General features: G+C 36.9%; 1 protein-coding gene across 3 annotated transcripts in view; it reads left to right on the forward strand.

The window, feature by feature from the left end:
• The window catches only part of LOC113049780 (rho guanine nucleotide exchange factor 12-like), an 80,305-nt gene that overhangs the window by 45,513 nt on the left and 8,090 nt on the right, over positions 1-26,702 (forward strand). For 2 of the 3 annotated variants that reach the window (XM_026212408.1, XM_026212410.1), the window contains 23 exons: positions 1,176-1,274; positions 1,595-1,644; positions 3,012-3,069; positions 3,166-3,359; positions 7,154-7,273; positions 7,998-8,126; positions 8,240-8,365; positions 8,443-8,535; positions 9,890-10,000; positions 10,162-10,254; positions 10,364-10,406; positions 10,648-10,780; positions 10,922-11,059; positions 14,786-14,818; positions 15,651-15,765; positions 15,846-15,942; positions 20,723-20,929; positions 21,871-22,015; positions 22,951-22,986; positions 23,681-23,835; positions 24,923-25,069; positions 25,147-25,232; positions 25,480-25,605. In XM_026212408.1, the coding sequence (XP_026068193.1) occupies positions 1,176-1,274; positions 1,595-1,644; positions 3,012-3,069; positions 3,166-3,359; positions 7,154-7,273; positions 7,998-8,126; positions 8,240-8,365; positions 8,443-8,535; positions 9,890-10,000; positions 10,162-10,254; positions 10,364-10,406; positions 10,648-10,780; positions 10,922-11,059; positions 14,786-14,818; positions 15,651-15,765; positions 15,846-15,942; positions 20,723-20,929; positions 21,871-22,015; positions 22,951-22,986; positions 23,681-23,835; positions 24,923-25,069; positions 25,147-25,232; positions 25,480-25,605 (2,534 nt within the window). The remainder of the gene's footprint in view (positions 1-1,175; positions 1,275-1,594; positions 1,645-3,011; positions 3,070-3,165; positions 3,360-7,153; positions 7,274-7,997; positions 8,127-8,239; positions 8,366-8,442; positions 8,536-9,889; positions 10,001-10,161; positions 10,255-10,363; positions 10,407-10,647; positions 10,781-10,921; positions 11,060-14,785; positions 14,819-15,650; positions 15,766-15,845; positions 15,943-20,722; positions 20,930-21,870; positions 22,016-22,950; positions 22,987-23,680; positions 23,836-24,922; positions 25,070-25,146; positions 25,233-25,479; positions 25,606-26,702) is intronic. The other variant, XM_026212409.1, reaches the window with a different exon arrangement.

Consider the following 26,702-nt stretch of genomic DNA (forward strand, 5'->3'; position numbering starts at 1 on the left):
AGTTTTTTAATTTTTGCTAAATAATGATCATTTTCTTTTCTTTTTTGTTGTCTGTGGGGCTTATTTTTTGCGGTGTGTTCCACTCCTTGGCGGCAGTTTGCCCAATCCAGAACTTGATTGGCTGTTCAGTTTAGCAGCACATTCTAGGCTAGTCATTCTATTCTAATGTTACATCATCTTGTCCTAGCAATAACAATATGAGTCATTTAAAATGAAGAACATTATCAGCATAACTGATGTTCAAAAGTGCAAGCAAGCACTGCTTTATTTACGTTTCGTATATATCCCTGTTTCGTTTTCTTCCTTTGAATGACAAACAGGCTGTAGATTTGCTGATATAGCCAGTTATTTCCCTCCACGCAGGTGGAGAATGCACGGGATAGTGCCAGTTTGTTGTGGTGAAAAGTTATTTTAAAATTACAAATATTTCAAAATATTTCAAAATATTACCATTTACAAATATGTCTGATTCCAGAATTAAAATGCGTTGGAAACACCATTTCATGCTTTGATTTATATATATATATATATATATATATATATATATATATATATATATATATATATATATATATATATATATATATATATATATATATATATATACATGCACTAAAATCTTTAAAATAAAATCTTTAAAAATGTAAAATTTTATTTATTCCTGTGATGGCAAATCCAGTCTTCCATGTCAAATGATCCTTCAAAAATAATATAAATATTATGAAATTGTGCTCAAAAAGCATCTCTTTATTAATCTAAAATTAATACGATTTTTTATTTTATCTTAGTGCCCCCAAACTTTTGAAAGGTGGTGTACAGTATGTTTGAGTAGCTTTCTTACATTTTCTCACATTGTCTTCAATGTCAGAAGCGATCTAGAAAAGAAACCGGTTTTTGTTGTTCGTCTCTTTTCTAAAGCTCTTTCATGACTGAGTGCATCTGACCTGCTCCAGGCCTTTCAAGAAATCATTTTTGGCGTGTTTATCCACTGTCTCTCAGCCGTTTGAGCTGGTTTTACATACACACAGCCACTATACTGTATGTGACCAGGAATAACACACTCTTCTTTATCCAGCTCCTTGAGTGCTACTTAGCAAGTCCTCATCCTCTCTCTTGCCCTCTCCATATCTTTCCATTGCTTTATCCCCCTCTCTCCCTCTCTCTCTGTCTCGCAGGGCTTGTGCAGCGTTGTGTTATCATCCAGAAAGATGAGAATGGCTTTGGGCTGACAGTGAGCGGCGATAACCCTGTGTTTGTACAGCTTGTAAAAGAGGGTAAGAAAGACACAATCCCTGTTGTTCATTGTCCTTGTTTTGCCCTCCATAACATGCACATGCAGAAGAGTTTCAAGAGTGACTTAAACACACACTTGTCTCCTTTAACTACCAAGGCATGGATAATTATCTGCTTGTGTAGCACCACAGCACAGTATAATTACGACACTAACAGTGCTAAATACATAGTTGCTTTTCCCGTAGCTACAGTGAGACAGCTACTTGTGATCATCCTTACTCTGCATTGATCATGTCAGATGGTAGTGTAGTATATTTTTCAGCCGAATGTATGATCTCTGTTTTTCTTGTTTTGCATGTAGATGGAGCTGCCATGCGAGCTGGTGTTCAGACAGGTGACCGGATCATAAAGGTGATGATCATCTGGGGCTCCACGGTGATGAGGATCAGAATTAATAATCAGAGAAGTAGATTGTCGAGATTTAGTTCAAAACGAGCAGAGTCTGTTGATGGGGCTTGTGTCTTTAAGCCCAGAGGCTAGCATACACACATCCTCTCCAGACAGCTCACCTGATGTCAGCAACATGTCTCGTGTGCGGTGCTCTGCCACCTGCTGGAGAATTATAGCTCTGCATGTTTCTCTGGCCCTACTTATTAGTTCAGAAATTATGATGAGACCTACACTACCATTTGAAAGTTTTTAGTCAATACGTTCCTTGTTTTATTTTGTTTTTTTGAAAGAACTCTTTTTGTATTTACTAAAAAATACAGTGAAAATGGTAGTATTGTGAAATAGTGAAAAAAAGAAAAGTACAAACATATGTGTTTGTGTGTGTGTAGAAAACAGTTAATAGGAAAGTTATTTTAAAATTACAATTATTTCACAATATTACCATTTTATTTGTGTATGGAAATTGTGCTTGTGGAGATTTTTTTTTTGTGGAAGAATATTAAGAAACATTTGTCAGGATTCTTTGATGAGTAGAAAGTTCAAAAGGAAAGCATTTATTTAAATTAGAAACATTATAAAACATATTTTTGTTATTTTTGACCAGTTTCATATTTCCTTGCTGAATAAAAGTATAAATAATAAATATTCAAAAATAAATAAATAGCAAACATTCTGACCATGAATATTTTTGAATGGTTGTGTATTCTCATGTCATATTGGTCAGAATAATCTGGCCATTTTTACCAGTTTTCTTTTTTCTTTTTTTTCTGATGGGAAATGTAGTTTGGTCATGCAAACTTGTCAACTCATAAATGTTTTTTTTTCTTTTTTCTTTTTTTTTTTTCTGCTAGGCACCAAAATATTTTTCATTTAAATTGTCATTGTTTAACTTGCACTTAAGTAACTGATAATAAAAATGGACAAAAACTGTATAGACTTACAAAATAAAAAAAATAAAAAATACTCAACAAAATATTAAATGTCAACTAAAAGTAAAATACAATAAAAAAAATACAAAAATAAAAGCTTATTCAAAATATGAATAAAAAACAATTAGTTTAAGTAAATATAATAACACTGAAAACAATATAATAAGGTTTTTTCAGCACATTGCCGGTACAGAATGTAACTGGCAATATTGTTCTTAATGTTATGAAGCAACTTTTAAATATTGTTCTTAATGTCAAGAAGCTCAAATAAGTTTATGTAAACAAATTGTTTATTAAGTGAATACATCACAAACTAAGACTAGTGCAGCATTCTGGTTTAAGTAGCATCTGTGAATTTAATTTAATCAATGTGTTTCATGTTTTTGTTTTTTCATGCAGGTCAATGGGACATTAGTTACACATTCAAATCATGTAGAAGTTGTAAAGCTAATAAAATGTAAGTAGTTTGTGTCTTTTTTTTAATTAGGTTATTCACATTTAAAATGAGCAATACTGTACAGTTATTGGTGTGTTTATCTGTGTTTGTGTACAGCGGGCTCCTATGTGGCCCTGACAGTTCTGGGGAGACCGCCGGGCCTGGCTCAGATCCCCCTCTCAGATGGCGAGGGGGAGGAGGGGCCTCTCTTCTCACTCACTTCCCCTCAGTCCCCGGGGCCCATTGGTCCAGACCGCTCGTCTTCCTCCCCCAGCCCCTCGGAGCGCAAACTGACCCCTCTGTCTGTATGGGTAAGAACTGATAAACAGCCTTGATCTCCTTCAGCCCCATATCATCTGCCTTCAGTCTTCCATAGCACCATATGCCAGAGTCCTGCACGGGTCCATTTTTGGAGACCCGTGCCCGCCTGTACCTGCAAAATTCAGCACCAGATCCGTTTCGTCACCCGTGATAATATAAAAATGAAATCCGCACCCGCCCAGACTAGTTAATATTTGACCTGTTACCTGATCCGCACCCGGAATAAATCACACACGCTAAAATCATTCCAGTTAAAGTGCTTTCTTTTTTATCTTGCACCTCTCTCAACATCACAACAGCATCATGAATGGGCTAATGAAACAGGCTAAAGTGTGCTTTGTTTTGCACCATTCAAGTAGCCTACCATTGGCAACTAAATAGGCTATGGAACCTGATAACTATACGCAAATAGACCCATTAATAATAAAAAAAAAGAACAAGAAAAAAATACAACCTGAGCCTGTCGATCACAAACTATGCATTTACTTTCCCTTAAGGTTACTCTGCAGGAAAAGGATATCGTCCACAGGACCAGGTTTAAGTTGCGTTCTCCGTTCTTGAATTACAAATCCAGCTGTGGAAAAGTCTCTCTTACTCGCACTCGAGAAGCATCAATAAGTCACACTGTCGCAGTGGTGGTGACGTGATGGGTCAAATGTCATATCATTGTTGCGTACGTGTAATGGTGTTTTAGTGTTTTAATGGTGTATGCCTTTCACTACTGGATGTGTTTGAAATGTCACAGCAGCAAACAGCAACAGCAGTCACATGCACCCTTATAATTTATAAATTTTAGTTTTCTTTGAACTCTCATTAGTTGTGTGCGATTCTGGATAAATTCCAGATTTTTTTCATTGATTTAAATTTTTTTTATTTATTTTTTTGTAAGAAGGGATTCTGATTGGGATTTCCACTATTCTGAAGGAAAGCATTAGACAGCCAAAATAACATTTATTTACTAGAGGTTCTGACAAAATGTTCATTGCTGAAAAATCTTGATTTTAATTAAATTATTTAAAAAAAAAATGAATGAAGTATTCAGTGTCTCATAAATAATGTAATGACAAATACTTTTTTTTGCTGCCTACTGGTATAACGAGATCATCAATACAATATAATTATTGTCATTGGGAATAAGATCGCATGGGTTTGAATTAGGAATGCACCGAAATTTAAATTTTTGGTCGTAGCCGAACAAAATGAAACACTGGCTAAATACTGAACATGTTTTTTCCAAGCGGCAACCTTCCACTCCCTCTCTTGAAACCAACATGGAAGTGACTAAAACTGCAATTCATCGACTGGCCGCTGGAGCCTGGCTCCAAAAGGGAATAATCCGAAGACTCCCCATGTTAAAATGCCCAACTTTACAGCAGAAAAAACATGTCTACAGCCCTGTACAAACATTTTTTTTGTCTATATAGCTTATTTTGCCCTTCGTGACAGCTGTGTGGGGGTGATTTATTTTTTATAACTTTTTAAATTATGTTAAGCCTTAAAGTTCTGCATAATTATGGGCTCAGCCACCTACCACTGCACTCACTGCCATCGCACTAGGTGGGCGTGGTTTCAGCAACCAGCTCCCGCCTTTTTACAATTATCTGGGAGTGCCGCTCGTTGACGCGCTGCCAGGATCCCTATGTTATAAAAAATGTATTAATAGAGCTGTTATAAGGTAATTATCTTTTTTGTCTATTATTTTATTTTACAGAACGACAGTAAAATTACAATACTATCATTTATGAATGTCGATGGAGTTGTTGCTCGGCTTTTATTTTGGCAGAAACCCACCGAAAGATCTCAGTGCTTCTTTTTGTTGACAACAGCATGCAGATTTATAAATGATTCTCATTACGAATTTGGGAAGATGTTTCTCGCACGTATCACATTGTCACATGTTACTAAGCAACTGACAAGACGTTCAGTGTAGATTTTCTCAAGCTTTGGACTTTGAACCCTTGTGCCGCGAGTTTGTGCAGTGCTATCAGCATACATGCAATTCATGCGTGCATTAGAAAACAACATTCTGCAGTTTTAGTAATAGTTTGGGGTCATTTTGTGATTTCAGTCATCGTACAGTAACCTAACCACCAGCATTAGCTACCTATTCTCATCGGAGATGTGATGCAGCACTAAACAGTCTCTCGCTGTCGATGCTTCGTACTAGTAATGATTTCTGCGTCTTTCTCTGATAGTTTTAAATATATTCACACTGCCGATATGTTTTGCTGCATTAGTGCATGCCTCTATTTGATTACGTTAGTCATTGTTTGGTAAATATTATTCGGCTTATTCGCTTTTTCGGCCACACACTGAAATATTTTTTTTTGCTATTTTCGGCCAAATAATTTCGGTTGCCGAATATTCGGGGCATCCCTAGTTTGAATCAAGATGCTCAAGAAATGCAGCTCTAGAATCTCAATATTGAGATTCATCAAGAATCCTGAAAAAAATAAATAGCTAAATCACAGTTTTCACAATAATATTAAAGGGGGCGGGGGTGAAATGCTATTTCATGCATACTGAGTTTTTTACACTGTTAAAGAGTTGGATTCCCATGCTAAACATGGACAAAGTTTCAAAAATTAAGTTGTACATTTGAAGGAGTATTTTTGTTCCCAAAATTGTCCCCTCCCATGCCAGAGACCCGGGTTCGAGCACCGCTCGGAGCGAGTCGTTGCTGCTGCTGCTCTCGTTCAGTTTCAGCCTCTGGATCTGATTCTGGATCATAAATAAACGGCTGAATCTGACTGTTATCCATGGTTTGTTTTGGATGATGGTTTTTTCCTCAAGGTAATGTCAGCTTCCAAACGCTCTCTACGCAAAAGCCTACTGGCGCTCGTGATTCTTTAGCTCCGCCCACATGTCACGCCTCTAGCCGGTCATGTTTTTCCGGGAAAAATCGGCACAGACTATCTTTCTCTTATGAATATAATAAAACTAAAGACTTTTTGGAGTTATGAAGGATGCAGTACTACTCTATAGGTACTCAAGATTAACAGGATATTGAATGAAAACGAGCATTTCACCCCCCCTTTAAGTAACACAACTATTTTCAACAATGATAATAGTACGAATTGTTTCTTGAGCAGATATCTGAAGGTTCATTTTAGACTGGAGAATGATTGCTGAAAATTCAGCGTTGCCATCGCAGGAATAAATTATACTTTAAAATATATTAAAATAGAACCCAGTAATATTAAATTGTAATGTTTCACACAGTATTTTACATCAAATAAATTCAACCTTTGTTGAAAATTTTTGAACAACTTTTGAACAATAATATATAATGGTTATCTGATATGTACAATAAAAGTGTAGTTAAATCTACACATCTAGACTTTTTAAATATAATACATTACTTTTTTCTTAAAGAAGTTTATTAAAATAGATGACTATGGTGCTGATTAAGCTGCCATGCATTTGTAGCATATTTTCTATCAAGTTTTGAGAACTGAAACCCTACTTGAAATGCTGCGGCCTTGCAGAGTTGCTTAGAAATACAGCATGAATACTGTGATTTATTAGTATTTGTAAATGTGTGCTTTATGTAAGCATATTCAGTTTAGAACCATTGGAAAGTATTGAGGTAATTTGCTGAATTGAAGCTATTATTATAGACTGACTTATGTGAGTAGGACCATCATTGTGCTGATACGTGTAAGTGTACTTGTATCAACCACGTGATGTTGTGACAGCAGCCTCTTGAGTTTTCAATCTCACATCCTCTATGACAAGAGACGGTGGAATGATCAGAGCCACTGTGATGTTTGATCAATTACAGGCCATGATGGAGGAGCACAGCAGGAACCCTGCTCCTAAACTACTGAAGGAAATCCAGGACGCCAAGAAGCACATTCCACAGCACCAGGAGCAGCTCAGCAAGCCCTCTGGGACTGGACAGGTACATACAGACATGCACACACATACACACACACACACAAAACAACTAGGGATAACTAAAGCTAAAACCATACAAACATTTTCATTTACTGAAATAAAACAAAAGAACCGAAACTTACTTCATTTCGGCTTGTTGCCAAGGCAACACTTCTCATTTTCATTAGTTTGTACTAAATGAAACTAGCACTAAAATAACTAAAACTTGATCAAAGTAGAAAGGTAATTTTCTGTAAAGTTGCTTTGCAATTATTTGTATTGTAAAAAGCGCTATACAAATAAACATGAATTGAATTGAATCAAAGCTATATAAAAACACAAAAAAACGACCAAAACTTGAACTACACTTAAAATGACCTGACATGCAACAATTCGATTCCCAAGTGAGCATTTTGTTCACACTAGATGCAAAGTATCTACAGGACACAACAAAATAAATTACAAATCAAAGCCAGCTAGAAGAGGTGGGCGGTCTCTCTCTCTCTCTCTCTCTCTCTGCAAGCACATGGCTGTCTCGCAACAAGATGAATGCATACATACAAAAAAGTATTTTTTGTATGTTGCTGTTACATCATCAACAAAACTAGGCAGTAAAGTAATAATTCCTGACCCTTTGTGGTCTTCAGTAACAGTCATTAGTTTAACTAGTGGTGCGGAAACTACACTTCACATTCTGGAAATGTCATGATTTTGCAGTGCTAATAAATGTTTGTTGGGGTTTGTTGTAGGATGGCTCCTTATCTCCAAGGCCAGGAGAAGGAGAGCAGGAGGATGGAGGGGGAGATTTGGATCAGCCCCTTTCATGGCAGGGCGATGCTGGAATGGAGCCACCGTGGACCAACAATAACACAGCCCCTGTCAGTAACAGTAGACCTGCTTCCCATCAAACTCACCTTCCTTATTTCGCGTTTACTTGGATGCTGATTTATGGTTCCTTTGTGTAAAATTTGCTGTCAATTGATCTGTGCAGGTCACTCCCAGTCCTGTCCCAGAGAGTCCATGCCAAAGAGAGACCCCCTGCCACAGCCCAAAGACCACACCCCGAGATAGCCTCAACTCCTGTCCATCACCGGACGCTGAAGACACACCTGACCTTGTGAGGGGCCTCTTTGACCTCATGTCTTCATTTGTAGTTTCTCAGTGCTGTGCATAATTTGAACGCTTCTCATTTAGGATTCTCAGTCGAGTGTGGGGAGCCCCTCATCTCGTCTGGTAGCACAAATCATTGGTGCTGAGGACGAAGACTTTGACACAGAGCAGGAACAGGTAGGGTTGACGGTGGTTTGAATGTAGTCTATACATTAGTGCCTTTTGATTTTTGTACTCACAGGCTTTGTTTCAAAAACTAGTAAACTGCCTAGATATTAACTCATGGCAAAGTTATTTTTTGTTCTTAGCTTAGGGGTAAAATAAAGTTTAAAATACCTGAGCAGCTATAGAATGCTAGCAAACATCCCAGCACTACCTGTGCTGAGAGTGGTGTTTAGATGATTATGTAATATGTACTTCAGGCTTTCCTCTTAATAACAAAATAAACACAACAAAATGACGGTGGTGAGAAAACAGCAGTTAAGAAAGCATCTGTTCGTAATGATCTGGATATGCTCTGCAATTTGGCTCTACAGTTAACTTAAGTCACATCACGTTTATTTATATAGTACTTTACAAAATAGATAGCTTTAAAGCAAGCAGCTTCACAGTATTAAAAAGTGTGTAACTTAAAACATCAGTGTTTACTGATGGGAAGTCATGGCCTAGTGGTTTGAGAGTTTAGAGTTTGACTCCTAACCCTGGAGTTGTGGGTTTGAGTCTCGGGCCGGCAATACCTTGATTTAGGTGCCCTTGAGCAAGGCACCGAGCCCTTAACTGCTACCCGGGCACCACAGCATAAATGGCTGCCCACTGCTCTGGGTGAGTGTTCACCCTGTGTGTGTGTTCACTGCTGTGTGTGTGCACTTGGATGGGTTAAGTGCAGAGCACGAATTCTGAGTATGGGTCACCATACTTGGCTGAATGTCACGTCACTTTCACTTTCTATAAAGCAGCTTTCCAGTTTGTTTGTGTTTACTTGCATTTGACCTTTACAGACTGAAAAGAAAAATTAAACGGAGAAGATTTCTATTTTAAAGAAGTAAGAGCCGCAGAGCTCACATACCTTGCCACAACTTTGTTTTGATGAGATTTTATTTTGAAATGTCTCACCAATTTGTATTTTTAATTTGCTTGAAGTATATTGGGGGTTCAACCAAGCATTTTTCTGTTGGTCAATACAGCTAATCTTTGTGAATAACTGATGCTAAATCTGCAAATGGAAATCATTTGCCCTCACACAAAATTCCTGATTGTGTGTATTCCTATTGAAGTAACTGGATTTTGCCCACAAAAATGTATTGAACAATCCTAAAAGTAAATGAAGATGATTTAGAAGGTAACTACATAGGTAGACAGTTGATATGAAGGAAGCTTACTAGCATTTGGAACAGAGCTCAGTGTTTTTTCATTGAAAATAGCAAAACCTTTTATACATTTACATTCACAAGCCCATATTTAAGATATGCTTTAAATCATAAAGTATATTAATGTGTACTAGTTAATGTAGGTTAACTCTTTCTGTCTCTAGATGAATGGCCAGTGTAGCTGTTTTCAGAGTGTAGACCTCCTTAAATCTCGGCCTGCTCACCTGGCAGCTTTCATCCATCATGTGGTCTCTCAGTTTGACCCTGCACCACTGGTGAGATCGATCACCCCTCTTACCCACAAACCTGGAATTTCCAGGAATCTAACAAAATGTTTATAAATTACTTTCTATGTTCCATGAATCTCTCTTGCATGCTTATGGTTTGTGCTCAGACCAGATGAGTCACATCACTTGTTTCCCTTCTCGCTCCCCAGCTGTGCTACCTCTATGCTGAAATTTACAAACAGTCCAGCTCCAAAGAGACACGACGAATCCTCATGGATACCTTCTTCGTAGAAAAAACAGCTGTGAGGAACTTTAAAGCAGTCTCAACTTGTTAAGCTTGTGATAGATGATGTGGTTTCTGATTAAGTGTTGAAGGTTTTTTATTTTATTTTTATTTTATTTTTTTTACAGAGCTTGAAAGTAACAGTACCCGAATCCATTATCGTTGACCTGGGTAAGGTCAAACCTCTAAATTCAAGGCCTGTTATTTAAAAATAAAAGAACAAAATATATTGGCTGAATAAAACAACAGTTTAACTGTCTGCTATTTAGTTTCTTTTTTTAATGAATGTGTATTTGGTAAATGAGTAAATTCTGATTATCGATAATGGTGCCTTTACTCTGTGCATCTAATTTTAGTGGCATTTTAGTGTAACTTTGCATGACTTTTATACATGTGTTTTGTGTTTGCACAGAACGGACTGCACACTCAAATAATGCAGAACGGAAGAAGCCGGAGCCTATCTCAGAGGATGTCCACCGGCAATATGTGCAGCAGCTGCAGGACACACTACTACCTGACATCCAGAAGAACCTAGAAGACTTCAGGTGGGTTACACTAATCTCATACACAATCACAATCAGATAAAGACCCCAACACACACACTCAAACTTCAGTGTATCAGCACAAGTGTTAGTCAAAAACTTCTCTTCCACTAAGTCCACTTGTGCATTATCTGTATGTTTCAGGCACAAGCGCAGTATGGGTCTGACCCTGGCTGAAGCAGAGCTAGCCCGTCTGGATACAGAGAGAATGAGAGACCGTGTGGCTCTGGAAAAAGAGCGATCCTGTGCAGAGCACATTATCTCTAAGATAGAGGATGTACTGTAAGTTGCAATTGTTCATGCTGACATGTATGTGAATATACTTTTAGATGATGCCATTTGTTCTTGAGGTTTCTAGTCCTTCTCTTCTTTGTTGTCTTTCTGTGTATGGTAGTTGGTGCTCACACACTACAGATCACTACCATTTACATACCCATTTAATCATGTTTACAAAGCTCTTACAGAATTTTTTAAGATGTTCACAATTCTATTTAAAAAATGTCACTGTCATATAGCTTTATGGGCAATCATATCTCACTGATAAACATGATTGCTGTCCATGACTTTAAACCTTCCTCTACTCCCCTAGCTCAGGGTGTCCCTCAGGGCTCTGTTTACAGTTCTCTTCTTTTATGTTAATATACATATTTAAAGAGAATGTACATTTTGTAAGATACTGTATATTTGCAAGGGACCAGTATGTAAACTGAGGTAAGGCTGAAATGATTCCTCGAGTAAGTCGATTACAAGAAATGATCAAGGCAAATTCATCTGCCTCGAAGCCTCTTTTAATTTATTTTAAGTCTCACGTCAGGTTCTTTCGCAATTATTTTTTTAATGCGACCCAACGCGTTGACGTCACCCACAAAGCGGAAGGATACACAAGCGCTGCATCTGAAATCACATACTGTAATGAGTCAGCAGTGTTTTGATTTGAGGGCACGGGCAAACGTACAGAGAACGTCGTGGTGTGTGTCCATTGTAAGATAGAGCTGGCACACCACAACTAGGGCCCTATGATTTCCGCGATGCAGAAAACGTGGAGGGAATCGCGAAATCCAGTAATAAAAACGTATTTTACAGTTTAACGCGGAATGGCACGGAATTTGCCAAATTTTGAATGAATTAATCAAAAAAGGTCATTGCACTTAATCAAATCACGATATGGACTAATATCTGTAAATATTAAGCTGGAACAGTCTATATAAATATGAATCCTGCATGTTCTGCGTGTCTGTGTTAATGAATGGAGCAGCGGCTCGTCTTCCTTTATTAACACACTGAAGCGCGCGTGACGCTCGCGGTGATTTCAGCGTCTGCTGTCTCACTAAATAGGACGTGAACACATGAACATCTCCAGAACTGCTCTGACAGTCACTTTATGAGCATTTGACCATTCGATTTGAGTAAAACTAGCGTCACATCACATACACAGAGCTGTAAAAGTACGTCAACCCGTCAAAATAAAAGTCCTGTATTACTATTGTTCAGCAGAATGTACAAAGCCTACTACTAAAAAAAAAAAAAAAACACATTTAATCACACATTTCTTCCATGTTTTATTTTTAATAGTAAATCCCCTGTTCACCAAAAAGTTAAGTTTGCTAAATTTTCAATAAATAAAACATAAATTAATGTTTTATGTGTTTAAAGTTTAATGTGCATCTCAGAAAATGCTTTATTTAAAACCCCAACTGAATGGCACTTAAATGCACTTAATTCATCTGTCAACTTTATTGTCATTGTCTGTTCTTGTACTGTGAACAGAGAAACAATGGGTAATAATTACATGTTTATTTTTGATGTATGCATTGCATTCTATGCATTTAAAAAGTAAAAAAAAAAAAATAATTATTTATCAAAACTAATTTGATATGAACCAAGAGAAATGAACCAACAGAAAACATTACCGTCTACAGCTCTCTCGCGGCTGTAGATGGTAATGTTTCTTCTTGGTTCTTGGTTCTAAATAAATGCGACTTATAGTCCAGTGCGACTTACATACAGTATTGTTCAAAATAATAGCAGTACAATGTGACTAACCAGAATAATCAAGGTTTTTCGTATATTTTTTATTGTTACGTGGCAAACAAGTTACCAGTAGGTTCAGTAGATTCTCAGAAAACAAATGAGACCCAGCATTCATGATATGCACGCTCTTAAGGCTGTGCAATTGGGCAATTAGTTGAATTAGTTGAAAGGGGTGTGTTCAAAAAAATAGCAGTGTGGCATTCGATCACTGAGGTCATCAATTTTGTGAAGAAACAGGTATGAATCAGGTGGCCCCTATTTAAGGATGAAGCCAACACTTGTTGAACATGCATTTGAAAGCTGAGGAAAATGGGTCGTTCAAGACAGTGTTCAGAAGAACAGCGTACTTTGATTAAAAAGTTGATTAGAGAGGGGAAAACCTATAAAGAGGTGCAAAAAATGATAGGCTGTTCAGCTAAAATGATCTCCAATGACTTAAAATGGAGAGCAAAACCAGAGAGACCTGGAAGAAAACGGAAGACAACCATCAAAATGGATAGAAGAATAACCAGAATGGCAAAGGCTCAGCCAATGATCACCTCCAGGATGATCAAAGACAGTCTGGAGTTACCTGTAAGTACTGTGACAGTTAGAAGACGTCTGTGTGAAGCTAATCTATTTTCAAGAATCCCCCGCAAAGTCCCTCTGTTAAAAAAAAGGCATGTGCAGAAGAGGTTACAATTTGCCAAAGAACACATCAACTGGCCTAAAGAGAAATGGAGGAACATTTTGTGGACTGATGAGAGTAAAATTGTTCTTTTTGGGTCCAAGGGCCACAGGCAGTTTGTGAGACGACCCCCAAACTCTGAATTCAAGCCACAGTACACAGTGAAGACAGTGAAGCATGGAGGTGCAAGCATCATGATATGGGCATGTTTCTCCTACTATGGTGTTGGGCCTATTTATCGCATACCAGGGATCATGGATCAGTTTGCATGTGTTAAAATACTTGAAGAGGTCATGTTGCCCTATGCTGAAGAGGACATGCCCTTGAAATGGTTGTTTCAACAAGACAATGACCCAAAACACACTAGTAAACGGGCAAAGTCTTGGTTCCAAACCAACAAAATTAATGTTATGGAGTGGCCAGCCCAATCTCCAGACCTTAATCCAATTGAGAACTTGTGGGGTGATATCAAAAATGCTGTTTCTGAAGCAAAACCAAGAAATGTGAATGAATTGTGGAATGTTGTTAAAGAATCATGGAGTGGAATAACAGCTGAGAGGTGCCACAAGTTGGTTGACTCCATGCCACACAGATGTCAAGCAGTTTTAAAAAACTGTGGTCATACAACTAAATATTAGTTTAGTGATTCACAGGATTGCTAAATCCCAGAAGAAAAAAAATGTTTGTACAAAATAGTTTTGAGTTTGTACAGTCAAAGGTAGACACTGCTATTTTTTTGAACACACCCCTTTCAACTAATTGCCCAATTGCACAGCCTTAAGAGCGTGCATATCATGAATGCTGGGTCTTGTTTGTTTTCTGAAAATCTACTGAACCTACTGGTAACTTGTTTGCCACGTAGCAATAAAAAATATACTAAAAACCTTGATTATTCTGGTTAGTCACATTGTACTGCTATTATTTTGAACAATACTGTATGTTTTTTTCCTCATCATGACGTATTTTTGGACTGATGCGACTTTTACTAAGGTGCGACTTATAGTCCGAAAAATACGGTATATATGTCTTCAGAAAGATAACAGGGCTTTTTAGAATTAGAAAGAACCATGGATGGCAGCCATTCATTGTTAATCATTATTTAACAGGTTCCCATTTTACCCAGAGATTGACTAAGATTAAACCTAGACTAAGATGATTGTATTTAGATTAAACTAATTATGAGAACATCGTTAGGTTTAATCCAAAATGGGTAAATATTATGTTACACTATTTAAATACTGTAAGGAAAACACACTGGAAGTTGTGTGTCTCTCACACTTCAGTAAATTGCAACTTATGTTTTGTTTCAGATTGACGTCACAGGCCACAGAGGAAGATAAGTGGTAAGGGGAATTCTCATGTCCTCTCCCTCCATAAACGACATACAGTATTACATCACCCCATATTAACCCCTGAAACACTGTCCTGCCTCACAGATTGAAACTAAATCCAAGGTCATGCAGAAATTTAGTATTTAATGAAATGGTACAGTTTTACATTACTTTATAAAATATTAAAACAAAACCTTAAAGTGAAAAGGTACATTTTAAAGGCAAAAACCTGCTTCAAATCACACTAGCCCTGTAGTTTCCCTCCCAGTATTTGCTGCAGTCTTGTGAGTGGTGTGTAGTTGCAGCATATGATCAGACAGGAGCCCATATGGGCGGCAGCAGCAGGGACTGAGGCGTTGTGTGTCCGCCCAGATGGCATGCAAGAGAGTGGAGCCTCATGAAGCCTCTGACAGGAGCTTGTGAGGGCTATTTCTGCTCTGGCACTGACTGTGGTTACGCATTGTACAATTCATCTGTTTAGCTTGTAAGTGTTTGTGAGAACAGCATTGTAAGTTCTTCAGCTGGGGTCCTAGCTGTCAGAATAATTTTCTGCACACTGTAAAGTATTTCAGCATGGACTGAACGAGGCTCTTGCTCCCCCTGCTGGAAATGACGTAGTGATTTCTCACAATAGTCAGTTTTAAACCACCATTGTGAAACTTGCAGGTTGGTTGGATTAGAAAAATATCAGCTAGTTTTTTATTTTGGCTGAATGATCAACACCTGGGCTTGTATGCAGATGTAATAAAGCAATTTGAATGAATTACTACTGTTCAAACTTAGGGAGGTGAACAAATTCCAAGTATTTTTTAGTTTTTCCTCCTAATATCATTCTCTTTCACAGTAGCACCATGCAGTTTGTGATACTGTCATATATGAAGCAGCTCGGCGTAAAAGTGAAGGAGTCTCGAGGGCTGGAGCACAAGCCCAAGCTAATGAATCTTTTCCCTAAGATCAAGGTACAAACTTTCTCATTCTGTCTCCAAATGATTCCATGAAACAAAATAAACCTAACCATTGTCTCTGTGCTCCTTAACAGAGAAGTATAAAGCCTGAGAAAGATGGAAGTGAGAAGAAAACTCGATTTCCTAATGTCTTTCCTCCGAGACGGCCGAGCAGGATTGACACTTCAGCAAGTAAGCGGATTTATTTCAGGAACAGTTAAACCAGTGGTTCTCAATCTTTTTGATTCAAAGACCCCCACTGGCCAACAAAATTATTTAAAGGCCCTTCCCGTTATTAGCTAAGATAATTCCTCTTCTGATGTAATAATGATCATGCTGCTTGTTTTCAAACTCTTTTTTTTTTTTTTTTTTACATTGTTAAATTAACCAAAATGTATTTTATGATTTCAACAGCTACAAGATTCTGATTCTATATGTTCTTTAAAAAAAAATTTTGGAAGGGGAGAAATACATTTTGTGTGTGTGTGTTTAATATATATTATTTTATTAAGTTTTCAGTTTTTTTTATTGATATGCTTTAAGTAGGACTGTCACTTTTGTGATCATTTTCGATTTTTAAGACAAGTGTTCATTGAATCGATTGTAAAATCGATTTTCCATGTCTAAAAAAAAAAGATGTTTCCTTTTTCAACTTCAAATAACGGACGAACGTAAAGAGAGCGCTGGAAACGCACAAGTCAGCAATATTTCTTATTTATTGGCATGAAGTTTCGTGCAGAATAACAAACAGCAACAGGAGTGCAACATTGTCGAAAAAATATATATCCAGAGGGGACGGCTGCCATAACAAAAGAAAAACATCACTGCAGGCTTCAACCCGGCTGCATTTATGATTTAGGTAATTCAAAAATCTCCAAGATTATTTTAAATAATGATCAATCCATTTCAAACAACCGTTCAAAAAATGAAACTTTAAATGGAGTTGAGAACAGGCCGTGTGTGTTTTTTTATTGAACGTAACGACACCATTACAAATTTATTGGACAGGAAAACAAGTCGATCAACATTTTGGGGGTCCAGAGCAGAGCGTTTTTTATTCACTATATGTCCAGCTGTTGAGAAGACGCGCTCCGACCGCACTGATGTCTCAGGTACAGCTGCGCAAGGTGGGGGTATTACTGCCAATTTTCCATCACAAAAGCCGGTTGCTGTCAGCTTACAATGGTCCTTTTCATAACTCAGAATCTCTTGTAACTAGATACGCGAATGAGGCGAATTCGCATCTACCGCACCGCGAGACCTCCAGACGCGCGTAAATGCGTCTTTACATTGACTTAACATTGAAATCATACGCGCCAGTTGCTCTATTCGTGTTTGGTGCGAACGCAGCATAAAGAAGTCGCTTTCGACGTCACTGGGTCTGGTTATACACGTAACATTGCTGGTATTTTCTGTTTAGCTTTCGCAAGGCATACTGCACTTTCAGAATTCTTTATTTTCTTTTTCTGCTTGTTTGTGAATTTTGTTACATCTATATTTTTTAATTGTTTAATTATTTTAAAATTAATAGTGTACATATTTGGTTAAAATCGATTCCCTATTTTCATTTTCGAAACTTTTTTTTGGTTGGTCTGATCGAATGTGCAATCGATTTTCGAACTAAAAGTGACAACCCTAGCTTTAAGTAATCTGGCCTTGAGAACCACTGGATTACAACACAGGTTTAGTTTTGTAGTTATGCAGACAGTAGCAGAAATGTCAGCTATTCATAAACAAGGTCATTTACATTTAGACTTAAAGGGACAGTGGTAAAAAAGAGAGGCCTGTTTAATTCTGGGATCTAGAGATGGTGAAATGGGATTTATAATAAATTAAATAATATTTCTTAAACCCAGAGGAATACTATAAGTGAATTTAAAGTGATAGAAATTATGAATTAAAAACTTAAATTTTGTTTCAGTTTCTAATAGGGTCTCTTTGTGCCTTAATTTAGTTCCTTGTGAAGCTCCTTGTGGGTTTATTTTACTTCCCTGTTTGTAACCATTTTATACAGACAACCACCCACTTGTAATCTTTATTTTGAAGAGACAAATACAATTCAGTACTTAATGCAATTTTTTTTCAGCTGGCCCTGCCACAAATAAAATAAAATAAATAAATACAAATTTATAAAATGTTATAATTTTTTTGTAATTATTTACATAGTAAATAATGTTTTACTTTTTATACCAGTGAAATTTCACAATTCCCTTTTCCAGTTTTGATATCACAACAAAAACTACTATCATAACTATTATTAAGTTAAACATTAGTGAAGCCTAGTAAACAGTCAGTAATAAAATAAGAAGAACAATAGAGCAAATAAAAAAATTAGAAAAAGTTTTTCAGGTAGGTCTAACACTAGTATGCATATACTATATATATATTAGAGGTGGGCATAGATTAATTTTTTTTAATCTAGATTCATTTTACTGTGATCTTGAAATTAATCTAGATTAAAATGGCTCATTCGAATTCTGCTGAAGGCATTCAGAATATTCAATTCAATTCAATTCAAGTTTATTTGTATAGCGCTTTTTACAAAATAAATCGTTACAAAGCAACTTTACAGAAAATTATGTTTCTACAATATTTAGTAGTAGCTAGTAGTTTGTGCACATTTGACAGGATTTTAGAAAAAATAATAATAATACAAGACGTAGTCAGCTAGACGATGAACTATCAATATTATTAATTAAGTTATTATATGATTCAGTCACACATTTAGCAATGATTGTTAGTTCTGTTTGTTGATTCAGGGTTAGCATCATCTGAGGTCCTCTGAGGGGTCAGCATCATCTCTTCTCAGGTGTTCTGGAACCAGACTGGAGCTTGTTTAAATCCTAGTTACCACGGGATGTAAATCCCGTGGCGAAACATAGAAACAAAATACAGACATCATTAGCATATCTGCTGATCCAACAAAGTAAAATTAGTTTAACCCAAGCTAATGAATAAAAATGCAACTTTGAACAGATGCAACTACACTCACAATTAAAAAGATACATTATTTGAATGCTTGGCGAAAGAGATGTGTTTTTAATCTAGATTTAAACAGAGAGAGTGTGTCTGAACCCCGAACATTATCAGAAAGGCTATTCCAGAGTTTGGGAGCCAAATGTGAGAAAGCTCTACCTCCTTTAGTGGACTTTGCTATCCTAGGAAAGACCAAAAGTCCAGCGTTTTGTGACCTTAGGGTGCGTGATGGGTTGTAACGTGGTAGAAGGCTAGTTAGGTACGCTGGAGCTAAACCATTTAGGGCCTTATAGGTAAGTAATGATAATTTGTAACTGATACGGAACTTAATAGGTAGCCAGTGCAGAGACTGTAAAAATGGGGTAATATGATCATATTTTCTTGACCTCATAAGGACTCTAGCTGCTGCATTTTGGACGACCTGTAGCTTGTTTAATGACGAAGCAGGACAACCACCTAGAAGTGCATTACAATAGTCCAGTCTAGAGGTCATGAATGCATGAACTAGCTTTTCTGCATCAGAAACAGATAACATGTTTCGTAGCTTGGCAATGTTTCTAAGATGGAAGAATGCAGTTTTTGTAACATTGGAAATATGATTTTCAAAAGACAAATTGCTGTCTATTATAACACCCAGATTTCTGACTGTAGAGGAAGTAACAGTACATCCGTCTAGTTGCAGATTGTAATCTACAAGATTCTGTGTAGTGTTTTTTGGTCCAATAATTAGTATCTCTGTCTTATCCGAATTTAATTGGAGAAAATTGTGAAAATATGTGTGTTACCCAAATAAAACTGACAAACAGTAAGTCTTTGAGAAGGGGTTTATCAAGATAGATGGTGCATTAGAAATGTAAATCTCCTGTTTCCAAAATGCATCACAAACTGCTTGAAAAAGCTGTAAACTAATTCCACATTGCACAAGCAGTGACCTGGTGAAGGTTGTACCAGTGGGCCCTGTTTGAAATTGTCTAATTTGTATGTTCATTTATTTTTATTTATTTGTGCTATTTACACAATGTTTAAGGTTTTTTCAAGTTTGTAGGTGTCAAGGTACAGAAACTAAATAATTAAATGTAAAAAAGCACTGGATAGTCTTCAATGTAAAAATGAAATATACAATGAAACCTACATTTATTCAGACACCTTCAACATTTCTCACATTATTACAGTTTTGCTATATATATATATATATATATATATATATATATATATATATATATATATATATATATATATATAAATAAATATCTGGTGTCTGAATAATTTTTGGTTTGACTGTTAAAACTACAAAGTAGTCAAGAGCAGTGAGTGATTTTCATTTTCATTTTCTTGGATTAACATTAGAGCAGCCAGTAGCTAAATTAGACGCGGTCACTGTAAGAGACCATGAACGCATCCAATATAATACACATCCCATTTTTTTCCTCAACTGTTTACTTTCACTTAAGAAATAACAGACAGTTTTTTCGAGCATAATTTCCAAGGTGGATATTTTGACATATTTCGTATGTATTTGTCGGCACTAGAGCAAAAATATGCAAATTCAATGTTCTAGTGTTTTGAGATGCCTTTCTCTGCGTGAGCCCTGAACACCAGAACACCGCGAGTCGGGCTTTCGTTCCGGTGCAGGAGGGACTTTGCGGAAGAGAGCTCGGTTCAGTGTCGTTGTCCGTTAGGCTGTCCTTAGCCAGTCGGTTATATAAAATATCAAGGTGAAAGTCATCATAGCTCCTAACCCAACTTTGAGAATAGATTAACGGCGATATTTTTTTTTATCTGCCCACCACTAATATATATATATATATATATATATATATATATATATATATATATATATATATATATATATATATATATATATATATATATATATATATAATAATTTTTCCATCAACTGTCCTGAGGGTCTTTCACACTAACCAGGGCGAACAGGCAGTCCTTACTTGCGAACCCTGACTCTTATGTTGTTCTCTCTCTTTCTCTTGTCCTGCAGTCAGCAGGGCTCTGGAGCCGAGGCAGCGTCCGACAAAGCCTCCGCTGCCGCTGGGCACCGGAGAGCAGGCAGATGGCTCGTCTCCTCCTGTACGGAGCAGTCAGTCGAGTGAAGTCTCAGATGGCACCACTGCCCAGTTCACGTCACCCCCTTACAGCGCTCCAGCAGCACAGGGCACAGACGGCATCAGCCGAGAGCCTGAGGCTGGTGAGAGACGCTTCACAGATCATTGATGTCAAGTTTCTGTGTTCTTTTTTGATATTTTTGGGGCTTTCAGGTGATTACCGATTTAGATCAAATGAATTACATTATGTGATAATAATCAAACCGATCATTTAAATTGTCATTTTGGCTGAGAAAAGCCCCACAAAGATCAGCCGTGATTATTTTCTTGCCAACACTTTACAATGAAGTTCCATTAGTTAAGTAGATTAATTAACGTGAACCAACAATAAAAAAGTTTTCATTTTAATAAAAAAGTTTTTCCATAAATAATTTAAGTGTAATGTTAATTTTTTACGTTTGCTAATACATTATTCAGATCAAAAGTTGGACCTGGTAATATTTTTTTTAAATAATAAACAACGAACAGTAAGTTGTATGTTTATTAACGTTACCAAAGATGAATAAAAATTATATTTAAATAAAAATAAATACTGCATTAACTAATGGGAACTTTTTGTAAATGTTAAAATGTCTCTTAAATGTCTTTAACCTTTCTCTCCTTTTTCTCCTGTCCACTGTCATTGTCCCCTCTCATAGTTATCTAACCTTAAAGATCAATCTTTCTGTCCTCTTACTTCATCATATGATGCATATTTCTACTTATATTTTCAGTAGCAGTATTACAAAAATGTAGAATCTTATTTCTTGACTAAAGATTTGAAAAATGTCTAGTTCGAAGTGAAATTACGAAATAGGATGGGATTCTATTTTAAGAAAAGAGGGATATTTCTTAGGTGCTTCAATGAGAGCTTATTCATTGTGTGCATAATTGAGTTGTTTTTTTGTGCTCGTTCTTTAAACATTCAAAGCCCAGTAAAAGACAGTTTCAACTTGCCTTTCCTTATGAAATTTCTTTTATTCAGCACTGATTTCAAAAGCTTTTCATTTTCTGAGACACTGTCTCTCTCTGGCTGTTGTCTTAGGAGGACTCCCCTCTTCTGCACTACCTAGACTGGGAGACGGTGTCGTCCCGGGAGATCTGCAGGACTCGTCCTCCTCAAACACTCACTTTGACTTCAGCCCCTGTACACTGGAGCATCTACAGGAGGAGGAAGCTGAGACAGACAAGTGAGTCAAGTGATCACCATCCAGGCTTATATTAATACAATTATAAAACTTTTTCACACTACACACAATCATTAGCTGTTATGTCCCCAGCAGGTACTTGAACAATATAATTAGCATCCTGAATGAGACATTTCATATTCATTTCTAAATACAACATAAAAAAAAAACACACATTTAGATATTGTTTTGATATTTTGTGCACTGTTCAGACTGCGGAACCTGAAACAGGTTTGAGTCTGAACTACACTACCATTCAAAAGTTTTAAGTCAGATTATCTTTTTCCTAAAAGACAGTGATAGTAAAGACATTTATAATCTTACAAATTCAAAATAAATGCTTTTCATTCCAACAGAAATGTTACAGTTTGCACAAAAATATTAAGCAGCACAAAAGTTTTGAGTTTTGAATATTGATAATAATAGTAGTTATTTCTTGAAGGATCATGCGACCCTGAAGACTGAAGGAATGATGCTTAAAATTCAGCTGTTTTCATCACACAAATACAGCTTTGCCATATAAAATATATTAAAACAGCAATAATTTTTAATCGTAGTAGTAATTCACAATCTTCCTGTTTTACTGAATTTTTTTAATAAATGGTAGTGTAAATAAGCCTAAAAATTGTCACTCCTTTTACATTGTATTTAAGGTGAGCAGTCGCAGTCTCATAGTCAGGCTGTTTTGAGTAAGAGCAGTCTCATCTATCTCGGTGACCACGATACAGGCCTCACAGCTATTTTTGCTCCATAAGTCTCTGTAGTGATTTATGCACATACAACATTTAAAACAAAGCTTTGCTCTGTGGTGCTCTGCTCTGTAAATGGGACAGACAGAGAATGAAGCTCATGACCTGGGGCTGTTGGGAAGAGAAAGAGATTTGGGATGTTGGGATTCTTCCTGCTGTTGGGTAATTGGACTGTGATTTACCCTTCAGGACGCAGGACACCGGCACCCCCAGGCCTGACAGGAGGTGAGTGCTCTCTCTCTGGTGGTTGACCAGTGGTGGTTTGTCAGTGGCCGATGCTGAAATCACTCTTGGCCATTTCAGACAAAAATATAAGCATTAATGTAACAAAACATTTGGATCCCATTGTATAATGATATCATTTTGGCTAATTCTTTTATGAAAGTGGGAACCATGGTACAGCTCTGATAGAATTTAGTTTTTCTGACCTACTGTAAGGGACATTTAGTATGTTTTCCTTGATAGGCTTCTATGATTTCTCTGTTATATATATATATATATATATATATATATATATATATATATATATATATAATAAAAAAAGTTCAACTGTATAACCATATAAGGATACTATAGGCACACTCTACATAAACTTCGTCTCCAGAGCGGAGTTAATTCCTTGAGTTAATAAAAAAAAAAAACTTGATGGAATTATGATGACATATATTACTATTTGTGTAGTAAAATTAACCTCTCAACATAAATAATAATAATATTCATTAAAACTTGTTTTTATGTAAAATTTTAATTAATAATATATTTACATTTTTAAAAATTCTACTATAAATTAGCATTAAATTATAAAAATGTTATAGAAATTGCAGGGCTTTATTATTGTTCAGAATGTAATGAATGAATAATTTTTTGTTAGCGTTTTATGAATTTAAATGGTTAGATGTGATTTGGCGTGTTTGTACAGAAGGATGGAGCCGCTGTGCTCTGGAGAGGTGCAGAGTGAAGACGATCAGTGTGCTGAGGTAGAGCTGGAGCCTCTGAACTGGCAGACGCTGGTGAGCAGAGACGTCCTGTCCACACTAACCCCTCAGGAAATCAAGAGACAGGAAGTCATCAACGGTAAGTGACAAGTGTGGCTCACCGTATGAGCAGTGGTTTGGGAAGTGTCTCCCTGAAGTGATCACAATTTATTTTCTTATTTTCATTTCTCATAAACTTACTTCAAGTTGCATGTAATGGATGAACAATAGGTCCATTCGCACTGCTGTAGTTCCAGTAAATCTACAGTACTAAAGTACTGGGACGATTTTGCGCTAACTATTTCCCAGTACCATTTAAAGGTGAGTACTAGGAGGTGATGTAAGCTGGTCGACAGCGATGTCATTTGTGCGCGGCTTTCAAAGAACAACGTTAACAACAGGAGGATGCTTGTGATCGGAGCGGTTTCTTTTTTGTTGTGTCTCGCGACTTTCACAGTAATGGACGTTGAATGTCAACATAAACGTAAAGCGACTGAAAGAAAGGGAAGAAGGAATCTCCAACGATAACTAGCAGCGATACATTTGCTACAGGTTCCTACACTTCAGCGTCCGTACATTTATCGCTGTTCACCATACTTGCGAAATAAGTTGACACAATGTTTTCGAACATGTCTGGCCAATCAATGTCTAGGACTCACGTCACAAATAGTACCAATTGTGCTGGTTAGACCCTGCTCCAGTTCTGGCGGTGCGAAAATGCATAAAATTTCAGATAATTTGTTACACAATTCAATACATGGATCTCTCTCCATTCGTTTTTATGCTAGTAGTACAATTGATTTTTGATTTTGATTGAAACACTGTTACTGGACATCAGTGTTTTTACCATTATTAATTAAAAGTGAATAAGTAACACAAGTAACCTTACGTATATATATATATATATATATATATATATATATATATATATATATATATATATATATATATATATATATATATATATATATATATATATATATAAATTTTTTTTCCATGTTTTTAACCTTACATATATATTTAATTTTATTATAAAGTTGAATAATAGCTGTAAAATGAATTCCCTCATTTTATCCCAGGAAAAACAAACATATTCTGATTAGTCCCAGCACAAACTTGAGAAGCAGTTAACAAGTCCAAACTATCCTGTGTAACCATCACTCTCCTTCCTGTCATTGCTCTTATAGAGTTGTTCTACACAGAGAAAGCACACGTTCGAATGATGAAGGTTCTGGAGAATTTGTTTTACCAGCCGCTGATCCGAGACTCCATCCTCCCTCCTGCAGACATCAAAAACATCTTCAGCAACCTCGAGGAGATCGTTCAGCTGCACAGTAAGTCTCGTAACTTCTTAACACATCTAAAGTAAAGATTCCTCCTAAATACTCTCTTCCTTTTCGTTTCATTTCAGTGTCTTTAACAGAACAAATGACTGCGGTTCGGAAGAAAAATGAGACGGCGCTCATTGACTCAATAGGAGATGATTTGCTTTCCTGGGTAAGAAATACGTAAAAAATGTCCTGCTTGAAAATCCTGATTGTTCTAGTGTAAGGTAGACCAGCTGACGAACATGGTGGCTGGTTTGTTGCTGTATCAAATTGATATGATCTTCCAACTAAACCAGCTTGGACCAACTAATGACCATGAATGACTAGTTTTAGCCAACTAGAAACCATCTAAATTCAGTTATTATTAGATTTTCTAGCAGGGATGTTTAACACCTAAATTGTGTCTCTACCCACAGTTCAGTGGAGAAGAAGAGGTGAAGATCAAGAGAGCTGCCGGCACGTACTGCAGTAATCAACCTTTCGCCCTGGAGCTCATCAAGAGCAAACAGAAGAAAGACCAGCGCTTCAGCTCCTTCATACAGGTCAGTGGCCTTACAGAGCAGTGGTTGCTTTCATCATTGTAGGTAACACTTTCTTTAAGTCGTGTGTGTGTGTGTGTTTTATCTGGTCATTCCTGATGGAAAATATAGTAAATGTAACTACTGTAATAATAAAACTTCCTAATCATCGGGAAGGAGGAGGCGGGAACCGGCGGACAATCAAAATGAAACTTTCATTACAAAAATAAACACAAAACAGCGCATCAGCCCCTCACGGACGACTGATGCGCACAAATAAAAAGCAAACATAAACTAAAGCCCAGGCTTGGTCCTCTCTCATCCTTCAATGTCGTCGCTCCAGTTTTATATCCTTCCATCTCCTCAGTGGGACTCGAGACCGGTGGTGGGTCGCAGGTGTCGCTCATTTCCCAATCACTCCACCAATGTTGTTTTAGTCAACGAAATGAATTCGTCTACGTACCTTTTTTATGACGATAACGCGACGATGACTAGCTAAAATGGCTCTAATGTGAATAAAACATGACGAGACGTTTTCGTTGACGAAACGAAAATGATTATAAGTCTGACGTTCACAATGCATATCATTTCTGCCTGTTTTGGAGAAGCAGGCGGGGCTGCACCTGGGACGGGGATGCACGTACTTTTAAATGCGCAGTTGACCAGCGCAGCACACTGTGACTCCATGTTGCTTTGAGCACATCATTCTGCACTCGCAATGTGCATACGCGCTTTGTGCTCTCTGTTTTGAAGCGTTTCATATTAACATGGTTTTGCGCACTGAAAGATTATTAAAAGCCTATATTTTTATACCTAGCCTACACAATACATTTAAAATGAGCATAATTTCATTGTATATTATTTGTGTCTAGTGTAGGCTATACAAATACATACACTTCTTAGCTCTTGACATCCATATATAAATATAAAATTGTGATATTTGCTGCGGGGTGAGGGCTTCGATAACTCTCTCTTTTTTTGACCATACATGTGTTTGCATCCCTGAATGTTTGTGTCACTTTTATTAGACAGGGTTGTATGGTGTTTGTGTTTACAAATAATATGCATCTTGTTGTTGCACTGGCAGACAAGTTGAAGCACAAGTTGTAGAGCATAAGTAT

Source organism: Carassius auratus, chromosome 30 (assembly GCF_003368295.1).
Source record: "Carassius auratus strain Wakin chromosome 30, ASM336829v1, whole genome shotgun sequence".
In the NCBI taxonomy this organism is placed as follows: domain Eukaryota; kingdom Metazoa; phylum Chordata; class Actinopteri; order Cypriniformes; family Cyprinidae; genus Carassius; species Carassius auratus.